At 39.3% G+C, this 15738-nt stretch overlaps 1 protein-coding gene across 1 annotated transcript in view; it reads right to left on the bottom strand.

Annotated features, from left to right (window-relative positions):
* Positions 1–14382, bottom strand: part of LOC5575020 (ankyrin-2) — a 30931-nt gene extending 16549 nt beyond the window's left edge. Inside the window, exons 1-5 of the mRNA XM_021850705.1 lie at positions 14331–14382; positions 13422–13581; positions 12472–13352; positions 9817–12414; positions 9656–9754 (exon numbers count right to left, since the gene is read on the bottom strand). Coding sequence (XP_021706397.1) covers positions 9656–9754; positions 9817–12414; positions 12472–13352; positions 13422–13581; positions 14331–14382 — 3790 coding nt within the window. The remainder of the gene's footprint in view (positions 1–9655; positions 9755–9816; positions 12415–12471; positions 13353–13421; positions 13582–14330) is intronic.
* Positions 14383–15738: the final 1356 nt, after the last annotated feature.

The following is a 15738-nucleotide window of genomic DNA, read 5'->3' as shown; positions in this document are numbered from 1 at the left end:
CCAGAGACGGACAAGAAACCGTTTCCCTAACGCTTCCTACTTCCACGCGCACGCCTTTCTTACGCCTGATACATAGGCAGTCTGCTAACCACAAAAGCAAACCTCTCTGCCATGCCTTTCTCCCAATCCATACACTCCCGCATGAACTGACGTGGATGCAGTGGAATATACGGTCTACGTGGGAGTCAGTTCAATGCATCATCAATTCCTCCCCCTTCCCCTCATTGGTCTGCATTCTGACGTGGCAGGTGCCATTGTTGCCTAAAAATAGAAGATCACCAGCACTTATACACTGAGGATGCCTGTTAGTCCCAAGCAGTCATTCGGTTGGTTCCTTGTGTAAGTGCAGCTGATCTGGCGATACTGGAGTGCATCCACGGGCGGCCAATCAAGCTCAAGCTCAAGCTCAAGCTCGCTCAAAGAAAAAACTGAATGCAGGTGCTACGGCAAACAGTCCAACGTTGAGAAGTCCATTTGGTTGCCTCACGTTGTTGACCAATTTGTGCTTCCGAGATCGATCAGTCCAGTCTGTTCAATTAGACTCTGACCTTGACCGTGAAGTCGAAGCCACTCTCATGCGCATATAATGGGATTATCTGTGTTCTTATTGGAACAGCAGAGATCATCCCAAAAGCGTAATTCACAATTCAGTTTTTATCACTTTTTTCACTATAACTTTTGGTTCTCGTTGATTTTTCATTTTCCTTCCGTAGATTACAATAGTTTGTTCTCGAATTTCCATCGTAGAGTCCGTATTTTCATTAAATTACCTGAAAATTTAGTTAAATATTTCATTTTTCTTACCTCAGCTTGATTTGTTTTCATAGTTTCCATCCTTCTGAGTGTTGACAGAATTTGACAGCACTTTCTCACAGTAAAGTTTTTGACATTCCGTGAAACGTCTTGTAACGTCTGAATAGGGTAGCTATGTTGACTGGGAGGATTAGAATAGGGCGTGAATGGTTTCGATGTTTCGGTATGCGTTTCGTGTATTAGTTCGGTAGGTAATTATGTTTTCCAATTCGTTAATTGGAGTAATTCGGGTCGGTATTTGAAATTTCCTGATATGTCAGGAGTAAATCGGTTTAGGTTAAGGAGAAATTTTCAGATATTTCTGAAGTAATTGGAATATAGAATAACGAATGCGTTTGAGGAATGATTCAGTTTGTGAGTAAATGTAATGAATAATTTCGTCGGGACAGATCAACATAGTAAATCCGTTAGACAATACAGTGTTTCATTAGTTTCCGTAAATTCCGTTTAGTTAGTTTGATTAGGTATTCCGATAATAAATTTAAAAACTTATTTTTCAATTTTATAAATGTTGTGTTAATATTTTCTTAAAAAAAAAAAATTTAACATAAAAATTTTGAAATTTTTAAAATTTCAAAATTTTTATTTCTTAGCATGGGCGAAATGTAACGATAATTTAAATTCACTCTAAAATAAACACATTGTGAATTCGTGTTTACACATTCATACGTCTTGCTGTCAGCTAGCTCGAATACAAACATGCTGTCAGTTTTATGCGAGAGTCTAGACAACAATCACTCTAAGCGCCGCCTAGGAGTTGGCCTAGGTAATAAAATGATATATTTCAAAATTTAAATCCATAGCGTCGAGTCTCATAAATTGCGTCGTAGAGAGAGAGTCAGACAGGTGTAGCTAGGAAAAGGCCAACTAGTACAAAAGACTATTGTAACTAAACTCTCTTTAATCCTCCAATAGTGGGATATTGCGCAGCAATTTTTAGGCTCGATACAATTAGCAGCGCGACGGTCCTTTCAATTCAGTGGAGTGCTTTGTTGAAAGAAGACGTACTTTCAGAGTGATTTTCGAATTTCAATATAATTGAACCAAAGTTAAATTGTGCGGGTGAATAATTAAACTCGAAGTAAGTTTTCGCGCGTGCATAATTCTTTAGTTTATTCAATTTGTGATATTTCTCTTTTTAATTAGCAACTAAATTGTCGAGTATAGTGCAGTCGAAAAAGATTTTTTTAGTGAATTTATTACAAAACAAATTCAGGTAAGCCTTACATAACGAATAGTGTGCATAACTGTGAATTAATTCCACGTTGATTAGGATTAGCGTGCCCAAGCAACGTGGGCGGTTAGTCTGGAAGTGAAACTTAGTCCAGCTACGATCTACTATCCCGAACTCTGGGCACGGCGTTGAAGAGGACTATTTCGAGCACGTGCAGTGGGGACATCCACCGTTCGGCGATCTAACGTCTTGCTGTCGGCGGCTCAAGCAATCGTCCCGCTCGTCTTTCGTCGATTGTGCGACATCGTTCCGTGTCACCGCAAGCCAATAAGTCGCACGGCTGGCCACGCTACAACCCACGGCCGATCACTCCACGCTACAAGGGGACGCCTATACCCCGAATGATAAGCCGGCGCGCGGGGCACGTAAGTAAGACGAAGCAAAATTAGAGCCCGAAGCCGACAACGTGTTGGTGAATTTGTGTCCAAGTTGAAATTGCATCCCGTTTATTTGGGACGAATCACGTCGGGGGACGTTCGTCGTTGACCGGTCACAATAATTTGAATTGCTCACGGAGCGAAAATAAGATTGCAATCAAAAGCTAGGAAAGCGTGACGTCACGATAGGTCATAAGGTTTATTTGAATTTGGCCTTTGAATTAAAAGTTTTAGTAACTAAATAAAAACTAGCTTTCTCGATAGATTTAGTTGAATTTGTTTCGCGATCGAGATTGAATTTGAATTTAATAAAACCTACTTCAAGTTTAGTTTAAGTACTCTACTTTTCTTTCCGCGTCACGCAATCAATTTGAATTTAATTGTTAATTGTGTTTGTCTAATTAGAGCTAAGCGATTCTCCTTTGGTGGATTATTGAGGTATTTTTGTTAATTTTCCTTTCTTATATTTTAAATTGAAGGAGCTATATTTGTTTGATTTGCCGTACGACGTTTGGTATCAAATTGCGACATCAGTTCTTATGACTTTGATTGACCTGCCCTGAGAAGGCAGTCTCATTCCGGGCTAATTAACGGAGTAACGGTCCTTCTTCGAAGGTGGCGCTTAAGCCGATTACTTGGAAACGGAACGGAGCGTTACAAGGTTTATGCTTGATTACACAATGAGTAGCAGATATTAACACGATGTTAATGTAATTTTACACGATTTGGGACAAATTTGGCAATTTACATGGATTTTTCATTCTGTGTACTGTGCACTTGCATACTTAGTTTTTTCCCAAAATTTATCTGGACTATTTTTTTTTTGGATGGGGCCAAACTTTTTACCCGACATTTTTTTAATAATATAATCAAAAAAATTACGACTCCTACAAAAACGTGTTGGATGAGTTGTCGATAATTGTCTAAATTTACGAATAAAAATACTAAAAATAAACCTAAACATAAATCTCATCTGTGGCCTACACTGGAAAAAAAAAGTTTTTCAAGGTTTTCAAAATTTAAAGTCGATTGAAAAAAGACATTTTTTATTTAATTTAAATTTTATCTCAAGATTTTAAGGAATTCCTCTCTTTTAAGGAAAACCCGTTTTTCTAACAAAAACGTTTCATTTCTTAGTGTTTCGCTTTCAAACAAAGAAAAAACAAGTAAAAGTCACATATTTTTCAGAATTCAATTAAGCTCAATAACCGAGTCAATTTGGTATAATCAGTTTACTTTAAGTTATCGAAGAATTTCATGTAAAAATTGTTTCTTTTGTTACAAAAATGGCATTTTTTTATTTGGATGAAATTTTTTCTCAGATAAACAATTTTGTTTAATACCAACTTTGCGAGATGGACACTTTCAAGGAAAAAAAGTTTTTCTAGCAAAAACTTTGTCTTGTGTTAAATTAAATTTTCGGAGTTTGCAACACTCTCTTAAAATACAAAATAAAAAACGAATCATATGCATTTTTATATGGAATTCACGATGATTTAAAGTAAACTGATTAGACCACATTGACTCGCCTATTAAGCTTGATTTGAATACTGAAATTATTGTGACTTTCACTAGCTTAGTTTTGATTGAAAATGACACGCCAAAACATTTTATTCAAGACAAGAAAAAGTTTTTGTTAGAAACCCTTTTTTCTTCTCTTCTCATCTCGCGATGTATGGACGGTCACAATTATCTATGTCGAAAAAAAAAACGTCCAAATAAAAATGGCTAAATGACTTTAAATTTTGAAAATCATTTTTTTCAGTGAGGGTCAGAAATAAGACAGTTCTTACACAAAATTCTCGATGATTTAAGGTAAACTGATTATACAATTATTGAGCTTGAGTGAATTCTGTAAAAAATGTGACTTGCACTTGTTTAGTTTTGTTTAAAAACGACACGCTAAAAATATTAAAAAAAGAGAATTAAAAAAAAAAAAGTTAGTTGTTTGGACGGTTGGTAGTAAATATAACACTGCGGAACACGTTTTTGTCTCAAGCACCAAAATACCACTATTTACTCAATTAGGGGCTGCTGAATCCATTGCCATTTTCAAAAATATCATAGCACGTCTAGTTTTTGAGATATTGACTGTTGAAAATGCTAAATTTTACGATTTCAGCCAACTTGCATACAAGTTTTCCAACTTGTATAGCAATTTATTTGCTTAATTTGTCACAAAATTCAAACTTCATGTGTTGAACAATACTTTTCAACGAAGTTCATAATTCTTCCGCTGGTAAAATGTTATTTTTTGGTGGTTCTGAAAAGTATTGTCTTATGCCACATAAGAGAAACGAAGAATTTTATATGGAGACTGCAAGCATGTTAAAAAAACGATTTAAACTGAATTTAATGGCAAAATTTACAATCAAATTATATCTAAACTGAAAGTTCAAGTTCTATTTTGCATGATTGATGGATTCAATCACAAAAAAGTTTGATAAATTATACATTAAATTTCATGTAAACATTGATAAAACCTGTGTTTTGTACAACTTTGGCGACCTGTAGCTAAAAATTGTGACGTGCTAGAACATTTCTGAAAACGGCATCAAATTCAGCGACCCAAAATCTACTAGAGACACATAATTTGATCCTTGAGACACGCAAAAATGTCATTTTTGTTACGCTGTGTAATTACCTATTTTAAGATAACATTCAATTAAAATAAAAATGACAACACTTTCTACGTCGTCATAAAATTTTTAAAATATATTTTTAAGGTGTAGGCCATAAATAAGATTCTATTCAGTATTTTTATTAAAAAATAGGACAATTATCTACTCTCACTGTTATTTTGAAAAAAAAAAAAAATCGTGTTTAACTTTGGTTCTTTCCAAAGGATAGTTCAGATGAATTTAGGAAAAACTAAGTGTGCAAAGTGGCTCACTTAGTCAAGGCCTACACTCAGAAATAAAAATAGTCACAACATTACTAAAGTTTTAGCATTAATGACTATTTTCTATCTGCCTCTTTTTCATTCTGCTGTGAGTATTTACACTAACTGTCATTTCGACTGGGTTGAAGCTCAGCGATGCTTCATCCCAGGCGAAATGACAAACAGGAATAAAATTCCATACAGAATGAAAGAGAGGCAGATAGAAAATAGTACTTGTTTTTTATTATGAAACGTGGTTTACGGCTAACCAGCCGAGTGGAAGTTTGACAACTACCGAAAAGCTAAACATTACATATAGTTTGCAATTGGATTAAATGGATAAATTGATGTGAAGTTTTGCGAAAATGTTACACGTCTTCTCAGTGAGAATCGAACTCACGACTCCCTGATCTCTAGTTAGGGCGCGTTACCCCTACGTCATGAGAGGACTAACGCAGAAGTTAACCTGAATTCGATTTCAGCTCAATAATCACGTGGTCGTTTTTCGCAAAGTGCACCTCTTTCGGAAGAATTAGATGCCCATCCAAACACAACGCTTTCTATATATATTCAATGCCTAGCCCGAGAGCGCATTATTTTTTAGGTATTGAAATAGCACATTACATTAGCCAGCAACTGCGCTGGCTGAGGTTTCTATTGTGTGGGCTTCCAATGGGTCGCGACGTTCTCAAACGACCGGTTACGGAACATGAGTCCGTTGCTCGATAAATACTTGCAAGCGCAGTTGCTGGCCAGTGTAGTGTGCTATTTCAATACCTAAAAAATAATGCGCTCTCGGGCTAGGCATTGGATATAAATAGAAAGCGTTGTGTTTGGATGGGCATCTAATTCTTCCGAAAGAGGTGCACTTTGCGAAAAAGGACCACGTGATTATTGAGCTGAAATCGAATTCAGGTTAACTTCTGCGTTCATGAGTCCTCTCATGGCGTAGGGGTAACGCGCCCTAACTAGAGATCAGGGAGTCGTGAGTTCGATTCTCACTGAGAAGACGTGTAACTTTTTCGCAAAACTTCACATCAATATGTCCATTTAATCCAATTGCAAACTGTATGTAATGTTTAGCTTTTCGGTAGAAAATAGTAATTATTTACTAAAATTTAGTAATTCTGTGACTACTCGTGTTTCTGAGTGTACACACCAAATAAGTTTCATAAAAATCTGAGAGGGTGTTGCCAACAACTGTTCGAGTAGGCGCAAAATGCTTCAATTCCTTCTCGAATACTTTTACTAAGTAATATTTCAAGAGATTCTTAACTTAACTTACTTTTTGACCTTTCATTTTCAGTTCTTGATTTTTGTATTTTTTTTATTTATGAGCATCTCTGTTCTGTTTTATTTTGCAGCCTCTTCCGGTTACCAGTGTTTAACAATAATAGAAATTTGAGTTTTAGCAGTACTTTCAGAAATATGATTTTTATGAAGACAATTTTAGAAATTTTTACCCCCATTTCCTTCCCGTTAAATTTTTTATATGAAAAAAAAAATTGTAGTGCGTGTAAGAAATCTCAAACCCCCGCCTCCTTCCATAAACTTTTACGTAATTAATGGACGGCCCCTTATACCCCTTATTTTAATTTGATCCACACTTTCAAGGAAAAATATAAAAGCTTTGTAAAAATACGGTTCTGATTAGTGATGCTAGTGCTACCATAGGAACAGAAATTAGAAATAGTGCTACTATAGGCACATGTATTCCTATAGTGGCACAAGCGATAATAAATGCAAACATATGAGTTTTCGCAGTTTTCATATTTTTCCCACAAAACCAAGATAAACAGCTTTCAGATGATGTAAAAATAATGACGCTAGCGTTATTTTTCGATTTTATACGAATATTTGTTCTTAGCTATGCGGCTATTGGTACATCGACCCTAGTATAGTTGTTTCGGAAATTGTAATCATTTTTCGTCTTGCTGCACTGTAATAATTTGGCTAATGATTGTAGTATCCATATTTATGCAAAAAGATCGTGTGATACTAAAAGCGTGAATTCAAATCTGGATCTTAAGTCTTAGTTAAGTTAACAAATCTCAAACATTCATAAGTCTTAAAGTAAATGAACTTAGTTGGTCGGTCCTACGTGTTGCGCAGACGAAATTCTACACATAACGTTCTGAACCAGCTCAATTTTCACTTTTATATCGTTATATTTTCGGAATTACTTTTACCATTACTTTCAGCGCTCTGTTATATGGAAAGACAAAGTGATTTAACTACGAATAAAAACAAAATACTACTTAAGTAAATCTTTCACTAGTACAAAAGGGTAGAAAGTAATTGAACAAAACGGTCTATCATTAAGTTTTTGTAAGAAAATCAGAATTTTTAGACGCCTGCTGCTTGCATGTAAAGTTTTGAGGATATGCAGGAAAAAACCTTGAAAAAAAAATTAAGAAATGTAGATTTAAAAATATATCTAGAAATAAGGTTTTAATTCTTCTCATATTTTTTCTCCAAACCGTGTGAAAGTTACTTACGTCGATTTGAAAAAGTAATCGAGAATTAACGAATATGTATTGTATGATGTAACAGTTGTTCTCCCATACTGATTTCCATACAAACTGTTTTGACAAAAAAACCTGTCCAACGAAAAACTTCGGATAGAATCATAATAGTTCTTAACTCACTCAAACGATTCAAGTTCGTATATTTCCGTACATCAATGACCCACCTTAATGTGTATTGTCACTCTTCTTTGGAATAACCACTCATCAAGATGGCAGCACCATGCTCGAAATGTGCCTTTCTAAACTACTTGCGCCTAATTCTAACCTGTATGTCACCGCGAATGATGGTATGTGTGTGTGTGGACATGTGTATGTGTGGGTGCATCGTTGAAGGGGTAATGTTTGGAACGGAGCGCTTTCTTATCATTTGAGAGCAAAAGTATAGATGACACCTTAAATTCGAGTTCGGTTTTGAAGGCGCGGTAATTATTATGACGGTGATTCTTTCGGCCTTTTTGTCACACTCTAAATGAAGCGTATTACTTTGGAGGGGGGTGGGAGATTTGTAAGAAAACCCTTGAAGGAGGAGAGTCGTATGGTTGAAACATTTTGACAGGCAGCAACAGTGACACAAACCGTTCGTGTGGCTCCATCTGTTGGAAACAAATGCACTAATATGTTTGCGAAGCCTCTAGGGAAGGAGTAAAATTAGATTCAAAGTACTGGAAAATCCTACCGACAAAGTTCTCTAGAAATGCTAATTTCGTTTGACAGTTTGCTGTTTTTTCTGTAACGTCTAGATTTGCACAGCGATTTCGCGAGGTGATGGCCGTTCAATCGCTGAAGGCGTATAATGCGATGATGGTGATTGGTGGAATGAGTGGGATAAATTAACGGAAACTTAAAAACTATCTAGCCGGCACGCGTAGGTGACATCTGGTGGTGGCTAACTAGAAATGCGCGGAATGGTTCAATGGATTTGCTAGAAAAAAAAACGCAAAATCAACACTAACCGCGATGTCATACGATTCGACAGGAAATACTTCCTAATTTAAATTTTAGCTTTTTCGATAACAGAAAACCTCCAATTCGTTACAGCAACTTAGGTTCTCAATCGAAAAGAAAACCGATTGCGACGCACACTAACTTACCTTCCATATGGAGTGGATAGTTAGGTGTTTGACAGTGTTGCCAAGTTTACGATTTGATATTTTTGGGATTAAATTTTCGATTCATTTAGATACATGATTTTTCATTTGCCATTGCACATATTTTGTTGGTGTCCATCGCAATATAAGGTGAAGAAAACTTAAGATAAATCACATGTTGAAACGTACGAAAGATATTACAATTGCACCGATACGTGAACATAAACGGAAAAATTACGGATGTTAGTATGACACTTGTAAATATACTTAAAAATAGCCAAGCGTAATTGAGAAAAAAAAGTATTAGTCTTGGTTGGTTACGAATGGAAAAATTACGAAAAAACTGTCCAAGGGAATCTATCAAACTGGTTAATATCAATACGCATATCAAATCGAAATAACGAAAATCAACTAAACCCATAAAGCAGTGTTTGATAACGAGAGGGGCTTCGAAGGACGAAAACAAAAATTCAAAAGTTACACACTATTATAAAAAGTTTACGTGAAACAAGGGATCAAATCTGTCTCTAGACTTTTAACAGGTTTCGTTGTTTCGTTTAGAAAATTACTGACTGATTTGAAGGTGATGAATTTACAGTATCAAATGTAAATATATATATATATATTAAGGAGAACAAATATCGGATGATAGTGGTTTGGAATGAGTCGGATGCTATTTAATGTTTCTTCAATGTGAGTTTACGAGAGATGGGGTCAACGAAGTTCGCACTTACCTTGCCACTTTTCGTGCTCTTCATCTTGATCTTCATATTCGTGTTCGTATCGCCCAGTGACGTACTCCGGAATCGGGTGAGGAGATTTTTCCTGAATATCTGTGAAATAAAAACAATTTTTAAAACCAATCTAAAATTGCCAGCCTCAAAACCTAATTTACCGTCTTCGGATTTGCTTAGATCCAACGTGTAGGCTGCGATTTCGATGTCTTGCATCCGTTGGACCTTATCCTCGGCTTCTTCGATAATTTCATCGATGAAATCATCCGGCGTAACGGCCCGTTCGTTTTCGGTGATTAATTCGTTGAGCACCGTCTCGTCGATTGTCGTAAAGCTGAGTACCTCTTTCACTTCCCGACTGGTTATCTCCTCACATGGTTCCTCTGCAACGAGGCTGGATTTTGATGGTTTTTCATCGCTGTCCGATTTCATAAATGAGTCCTGATCGTAGAGTGTCTTTTGCGCGATTACGGTCTCGCAGGAGTCGCTCGAAAACTGTTCCGAAACCCTGCGGTTACTCAGAATAGGGATTTTGGAGGTGGTCACCTCGGGTTCTGGTGATTTGATGGTCGTTGCTTCTGCGTGATGTGCGGCAGGCTTTGTGCTCTCATGGAACCGAGGGATTTTTGAAACTGCTGCCTCTACCTGCTTAACGACAGCCTGAGCAGCTTCAACAACTGATTCCCTAACTCCTTCCTTGGTCGGTTCTGGAGCTTTCTCTGCTTTAGGTTCTTCTTTCGGCTTTGCTGGCTCGTCAGGTGATGCACGCTTTGCTAGCACAGGAATTTTCGAAGTTACCTCCTGAGTAACTGTTTTCTTAACGGTTTCTACGATTGATGGTTTCTCGTCCGGCTTGACAGCGGGAGTTTCCTCCGTTCTTCGGAATTCTTCTCCAATTTCGGAAACCTTCTCCGCTATAACTTCAGCACCCAGGCGAAGGCCGGTTTCGACTTCAGTTGTTGTTTTCTCTGCACTTTCTTTCAACGTGCCGGTCAAATCTTTACTGATCACTTCTTCACGCACGCTAGCAAAGCTTTCCTTGGTAAATGCTTCTTGAACGCTGGGAAGTTCTTGTTTAGAGCTGAACACAGTTTCTTTAGCTACAGCTTCTGCTACTCTGTCGACCGCTGCGTTGCTCTGCTGAGTTGATTCCTTAGTTTCTGAAACCACTTCGGAATCACGGATCTCTTTCCTTGTTGTATCGATCTTCTGATCTACGAAGCTCTTTGTTTCGGAGCTTTGTGCTGAAAACTCTTGGACTTCCTGGCGGATACCATCGGACAGTCCTTCAATCCGCTTAGCGTCAGTTTTGAAGCTCTCCGCAAATGATTCCGCTTTCGATGTAACACTGGTGACTTTCTCCTCAACCTTACTGAACACTTCAGATTTCTTCTCCTGGAACTGTTGTTCCACCTGTTCTACTGTGGTATGTCCTTCGCTCTTTATGTCTTTCAAACCAACTATTGTCTGCTCAAACTGCTGGAACAAACCCTTCTTCTCCTCTGCTACCTTTGTCAGGAATTCCTCCTCCAGTTTCTCGAATTTTTCTTCGATCAACTCTTTCTGGTGTTTAATTTGTTCTTCCGCTACATGTTCAATTTCGTGCTTATAGGCTTCCATTTCGTGGATTTCTTCTTCAGCCCACCTGCCAAGCTTAGCTTCGACAGCTTCTTCCATTTTCTCCAGCTGAACTTTCTGAGCGAGGATCTGTTGCTCCTCTGACCACAGTTCTTTCTTTTCAGCCGCTTCCTCGATTTTCTTCTCCAGTGTTTCAGTCGGTTGCTGTTCGGCCAATCGTTCGAACTGCTTCTGCTGCGCGAGAATCTCGTCCTCTTCTGTCCATTGACCAAGGGCGGCTTCCGTGGCTTCAAATTGTGCTTTTTGCGACAGAATTTCTTGCTCTTCGGACCATTGTTTCGATCCGCTTGAAGAGGACTCTTTAGCGGCCCATGAAGTGCGTTTGCTTGAATCGCTGGACTTGGTTACGAACGAGCTGATCTTCTCTTGAACGTTTTTGATGGATTCGCTCACCACTCCGCTGGAATCCGAGGTGTCGTCTTCCTGTGTGATGCTGATCCGTTTTGTTGGGACTGGAGCCCGCTCCTTCGGGACGGGTGGTTTGTCTTGATGGTCATCACCGTCATCGCCATCGTCGGGTTTCTTTTGGTCTTCTTTTGGTTTGGGTTCCTCTGGCGCTGGCTTAGGCTTCGGAACGTCGTCGCTTGGTTTTGGTTCGTCGTGTTTGGGTGTGAATTCAGGTGCGTCTTTCTTCGCGATTTCGTCTACTATCTTGGCGGAGGTGTCTACTTTTTCCGCTGCGAGGATCTGTGACTTGTGCTCGAACTCCTCAACGTTCTTGAGGGTTGATTTGAACTTGTCCTGAAGTTCTTTGTCGAATTCGTCTTTCGGTACGCTGGAACCGTCTTTGAGATGAGTGGTTTTCAGCTTCACCACCGGTTCTGGTATCACGGTTGATTTGTACGAGTTGTCGATTGGTTTTTGCATAAGAATTTCTTCCTCGTGCTTCGCCCGGGTATCGTCAATCATGCTGGATCGTTTTATGGTGATGATTTCTTCGACGATCTCCTTCTTCTGCATTGATGCGGGGATCGACCGGTCAGCCGACAGGCGTTTTTCGATCTGTTTCCTTCGCTCGGCCACCGTTTTCTTGATGGTTTCCTCTTCGGATTCTTCCGATTCCTCGACGCGTTTCTCTTCGACGGAGTACTTGCTCGACTCCTCTTTGGCGTATTGGTTATCTGCGGGTAGAAGGGTGTGGTTAGATCTATATAGAGCTGTGCTATTGAATAACTTACCATCTTTTTGTACCAACTTCGCAATGGAGTCGGATTCTGCAATGATGTCTACGTCGTGACTTCGTTTGCTAATCGAGAAGGCAGTTTTGTTTCGCATGGTGACGGTTGTGGTTGTGGTAGTTGAGGTTCTTAAACACCGATCGACGATGTCGTCTCGATGGATCGTTCGCAGTCCATTTTCCAGGATGTTGAAGTCGTTCTTGGCTTTGGATTGGAACTGTTTGAGCATGGCTTGGGCCTGCTGGGCGCTACTCGTCGGGTTTTGAGCGATGATGTTTTCGACGTCGGTTTCGCTTATTCCGATTTCCGGCGCCAGCTTGACCCAATCTTCGCCAAGTAGGTTGGAGATGTCGACAACGCGCAGTTCGCCAAGATAGTTCTGATCGCGTGGTGAAGCGCGAGACGTTCTTCCGACGCGAACGAGGATTTCTTGGGAGTCTTCTATCGTAGTTGTATGATCGGGAATGATGGTTTCCGGCAGTACGATGTTGAGGATGCAAATCGGTTGCTGGGGTGGTTCACCCTTGGCGATCTTAGGTTCGCGCATAAAGAGCGTTCGGCCAACGATGTCGGCATGCTGGTCTTTAACGCGAACCGCGAAGGGCAGTCTGTTTTCTCGGAAGGCCTTGAACGCTAGACTGAGCTGTTCGCCGGATTTGGTGATCGGTATCAGGTTGCCGGCCAGCTCGATGAACTGCGGTTTGTCTTCCAGCACTTCGACGTCACGGCTTTTGGCGACTTCGGTAAAGTGCTCCTGATGTTCTAGGGTCTTGTCTTCGCGGTCGTCTGTCATGCAGAAGACGCGGAGCCGCGCCTCCAGTGGATCGGTGCGTTTGGCGAAAACGACAAATTTGGCCATAAACGGAACGTGTATGGCTTCTCTGTTTTGGGGAAGATGGAGAATTCAGATATAGTTTTGGATGGATGGAAAGTGTTTGCGGGGCACCTACTTGTACAGTTCGGTCGCCATCTTGGTGGCATCGGCTATGTTTCGGCAGTCCATAAGCCAGAAGCGAGCGGAAACAGTGGTGGTGAAGGACACGCAGTCGTTGACGAAGGTCAGCGGAGTGGAACCGGTGACGTCTTCCCACTGGGCGCGAGTTGTACCACCTAAACGTAGCGAGCAGGGGGCAGAAGCATTTGGTTAAGCGTAACACGGGAATGGTTGGTACGAGTTCTATAGGCTTAGATATAATTTGGCAAATCTAGCTAGTTAGCGGTCAGTAAACTGCTGTAGTTATTGGTGATAGTAGTACAACAATGAGTTTACAATATCGAAAGCGTACGCGCGGCTGAACTGACCATCCCGGGCAGGACCGTATCAGCTCAACTTTGAAAGCAATTAAGGTGAAAGTGGTTCCGAGTTTGTAACCTCTCAAAATGGTTACATTTGTCTTTTTGTAAATATTCCCTGTAAATAGTTTTTTTGTTCATTATTATTCTTATTATTCTTATTATTATTCCAATTATTACTCTTATTATTATCCTTATCATTATTATTTTTCTTATTACTACCCTTATTACTATTATCACTTTTATTATAATTACGGCTGCTTAAAAATATTATGAATTTAAAATTGAAATGCCTATACCTTATACAAATAGAAATTGAAAAAAAAATGAATTACAAAAAAAAAATATCGAATGCACTCCACCTTGAACATCCCCATCCCTATTCCCATAACGTTTGTACTACACACCACCGTTACCAGCGTCAGCTGTCATGACGTTGGTAGCGAATCGACAGCAGCGATCCAATAAAACCGTTTGTCCACAAAAAACGGTCTCTAATAGGTGAACGGACATCACCACAAGTTGTTGTGCCGCGATTTTAATCTTGATTCGTTCTCTTCCCGTACAGTGAACGGTTAGTTCGGAAGTGCAATTTGGTGGCTGATTTCGATCCGCCATAGTGGTTTTGACGGAGGTTGTTGGAGTGCCACGCTTTGGCCCAACCGTAGTGCCAACCGCAGTGATTGTGGAAAGGAGTCGCTGGTGTGTCCCGTATTTACCCAGCCGGCCCGGGACCGGTTCGCCATTGAATAACCGGAGGAGCTACGCTGTGACCTAGTCGGACCGATCGTCGAAGAGAAGCCATCAAGAGTCGCCGGGGAGCCAAGAAGCCATCAAGAGTCGCTGGGGGCCACGTTCTGGCTCTGTTGGCCTTCCCCTGTTTCGTCGTCCATCGAACCGCCCAGTTTTGAAGGATGTTGGAGTTAACGGGTGGTCATACCCGGCTGTCTGACTGGGCTTGCTGCTGACTGACTGCCTCGTACGGGACCCGCTCATCGTCGAAAACCATAGAAGAATGGTAATCCGGTATGTGGTGCACGTTCTCCTATCCCATTACAATTCCTTCATTCTCTTTGGAATATCAGAACCATGAATATATATAATGTATAGTTAAACTACCTCTGCTTTTGAACATAATTTATTCTTGCGCATTTCCCTATATTCCACCCTATCTCATTTAAGGAATAGTCCACCTTGTTTGCTAAGATTTTGACGTAGGACTACGTCTACGTTCTGGTTTTTAAGGGAAGTTTTTCCACTCCACCCCAATTTCCTCTTGGAGCAATATAGACGACCCTGAGGCCCAGGACAAAAGCGCGGTTGGGAACAACAGAGGTTCCCAACCTATAGAATCTCTAACAATTGGCGCCCAACAGAAATAATAAGAAAAGGTTTCCACTTCACTATTGAAGTGGAACCCTTTTCAGATAAGCTCCGGGAGGAATTGGAATCCTTTATTCCAATTGTTCTTTTATACAGGATTTATTGTATTGAGTTGTATCGGGATAAGGAAGCGACTAGTGAAGGTGTTTTCTTTTCCTAGAATTGTTCGGATGATGATAACAAAGGCTGTGAATCGTTCTTTTTCTTTCATTTCATCCTTATAAATTAGCCTTTTTATCTCATAATAGCTGAAATATAAATTAATCTGAATAGTAGAGTTTAATAAATAGTTAGTGAAATTTCTATTACACAGTGGTTCAAAATTATTATTTTTTAATTTTTATTTTATAATTTATTTTTATTTTTAAAATTTTGTTGTGTCTTCTTACACAGTGGTCCAAAATTATATTTTTTTAAATTTTTATTTTATTTTTTTTTTTAATTTATTAGTGTCTAGTTTAATGATAAAGCATAAATATATGCTTAATTTATTTGATATTTTTTGCTTTTTGTATATTTTTTTAATTTTTTAGGAATAAGCTTTGAATTATTGTTACTTTTTTTTTTGCTTTTTTAAGCAAAAAGTAGCTT

This window comes from Aedes aegypti, chromosome 3 (assembly GCF_002204515.2).
Source record: "Aedes aegypti strain LVP_AGWG chromosome 3, AaegL5.0 Primary Assembly, whole genome shotgun sequence".
In the NCBI taxonomy this organism is placed as follows: Eukaryota; Metazoa; Arthropoda; class Insecta; order Diptera; family Culicidae; genus Aedes; species Aedes aegypti.
Note: the sequence above shows the minus strand (reverse complement) of the source record. Positions and strands in the feature narration are given on the sequence as shown.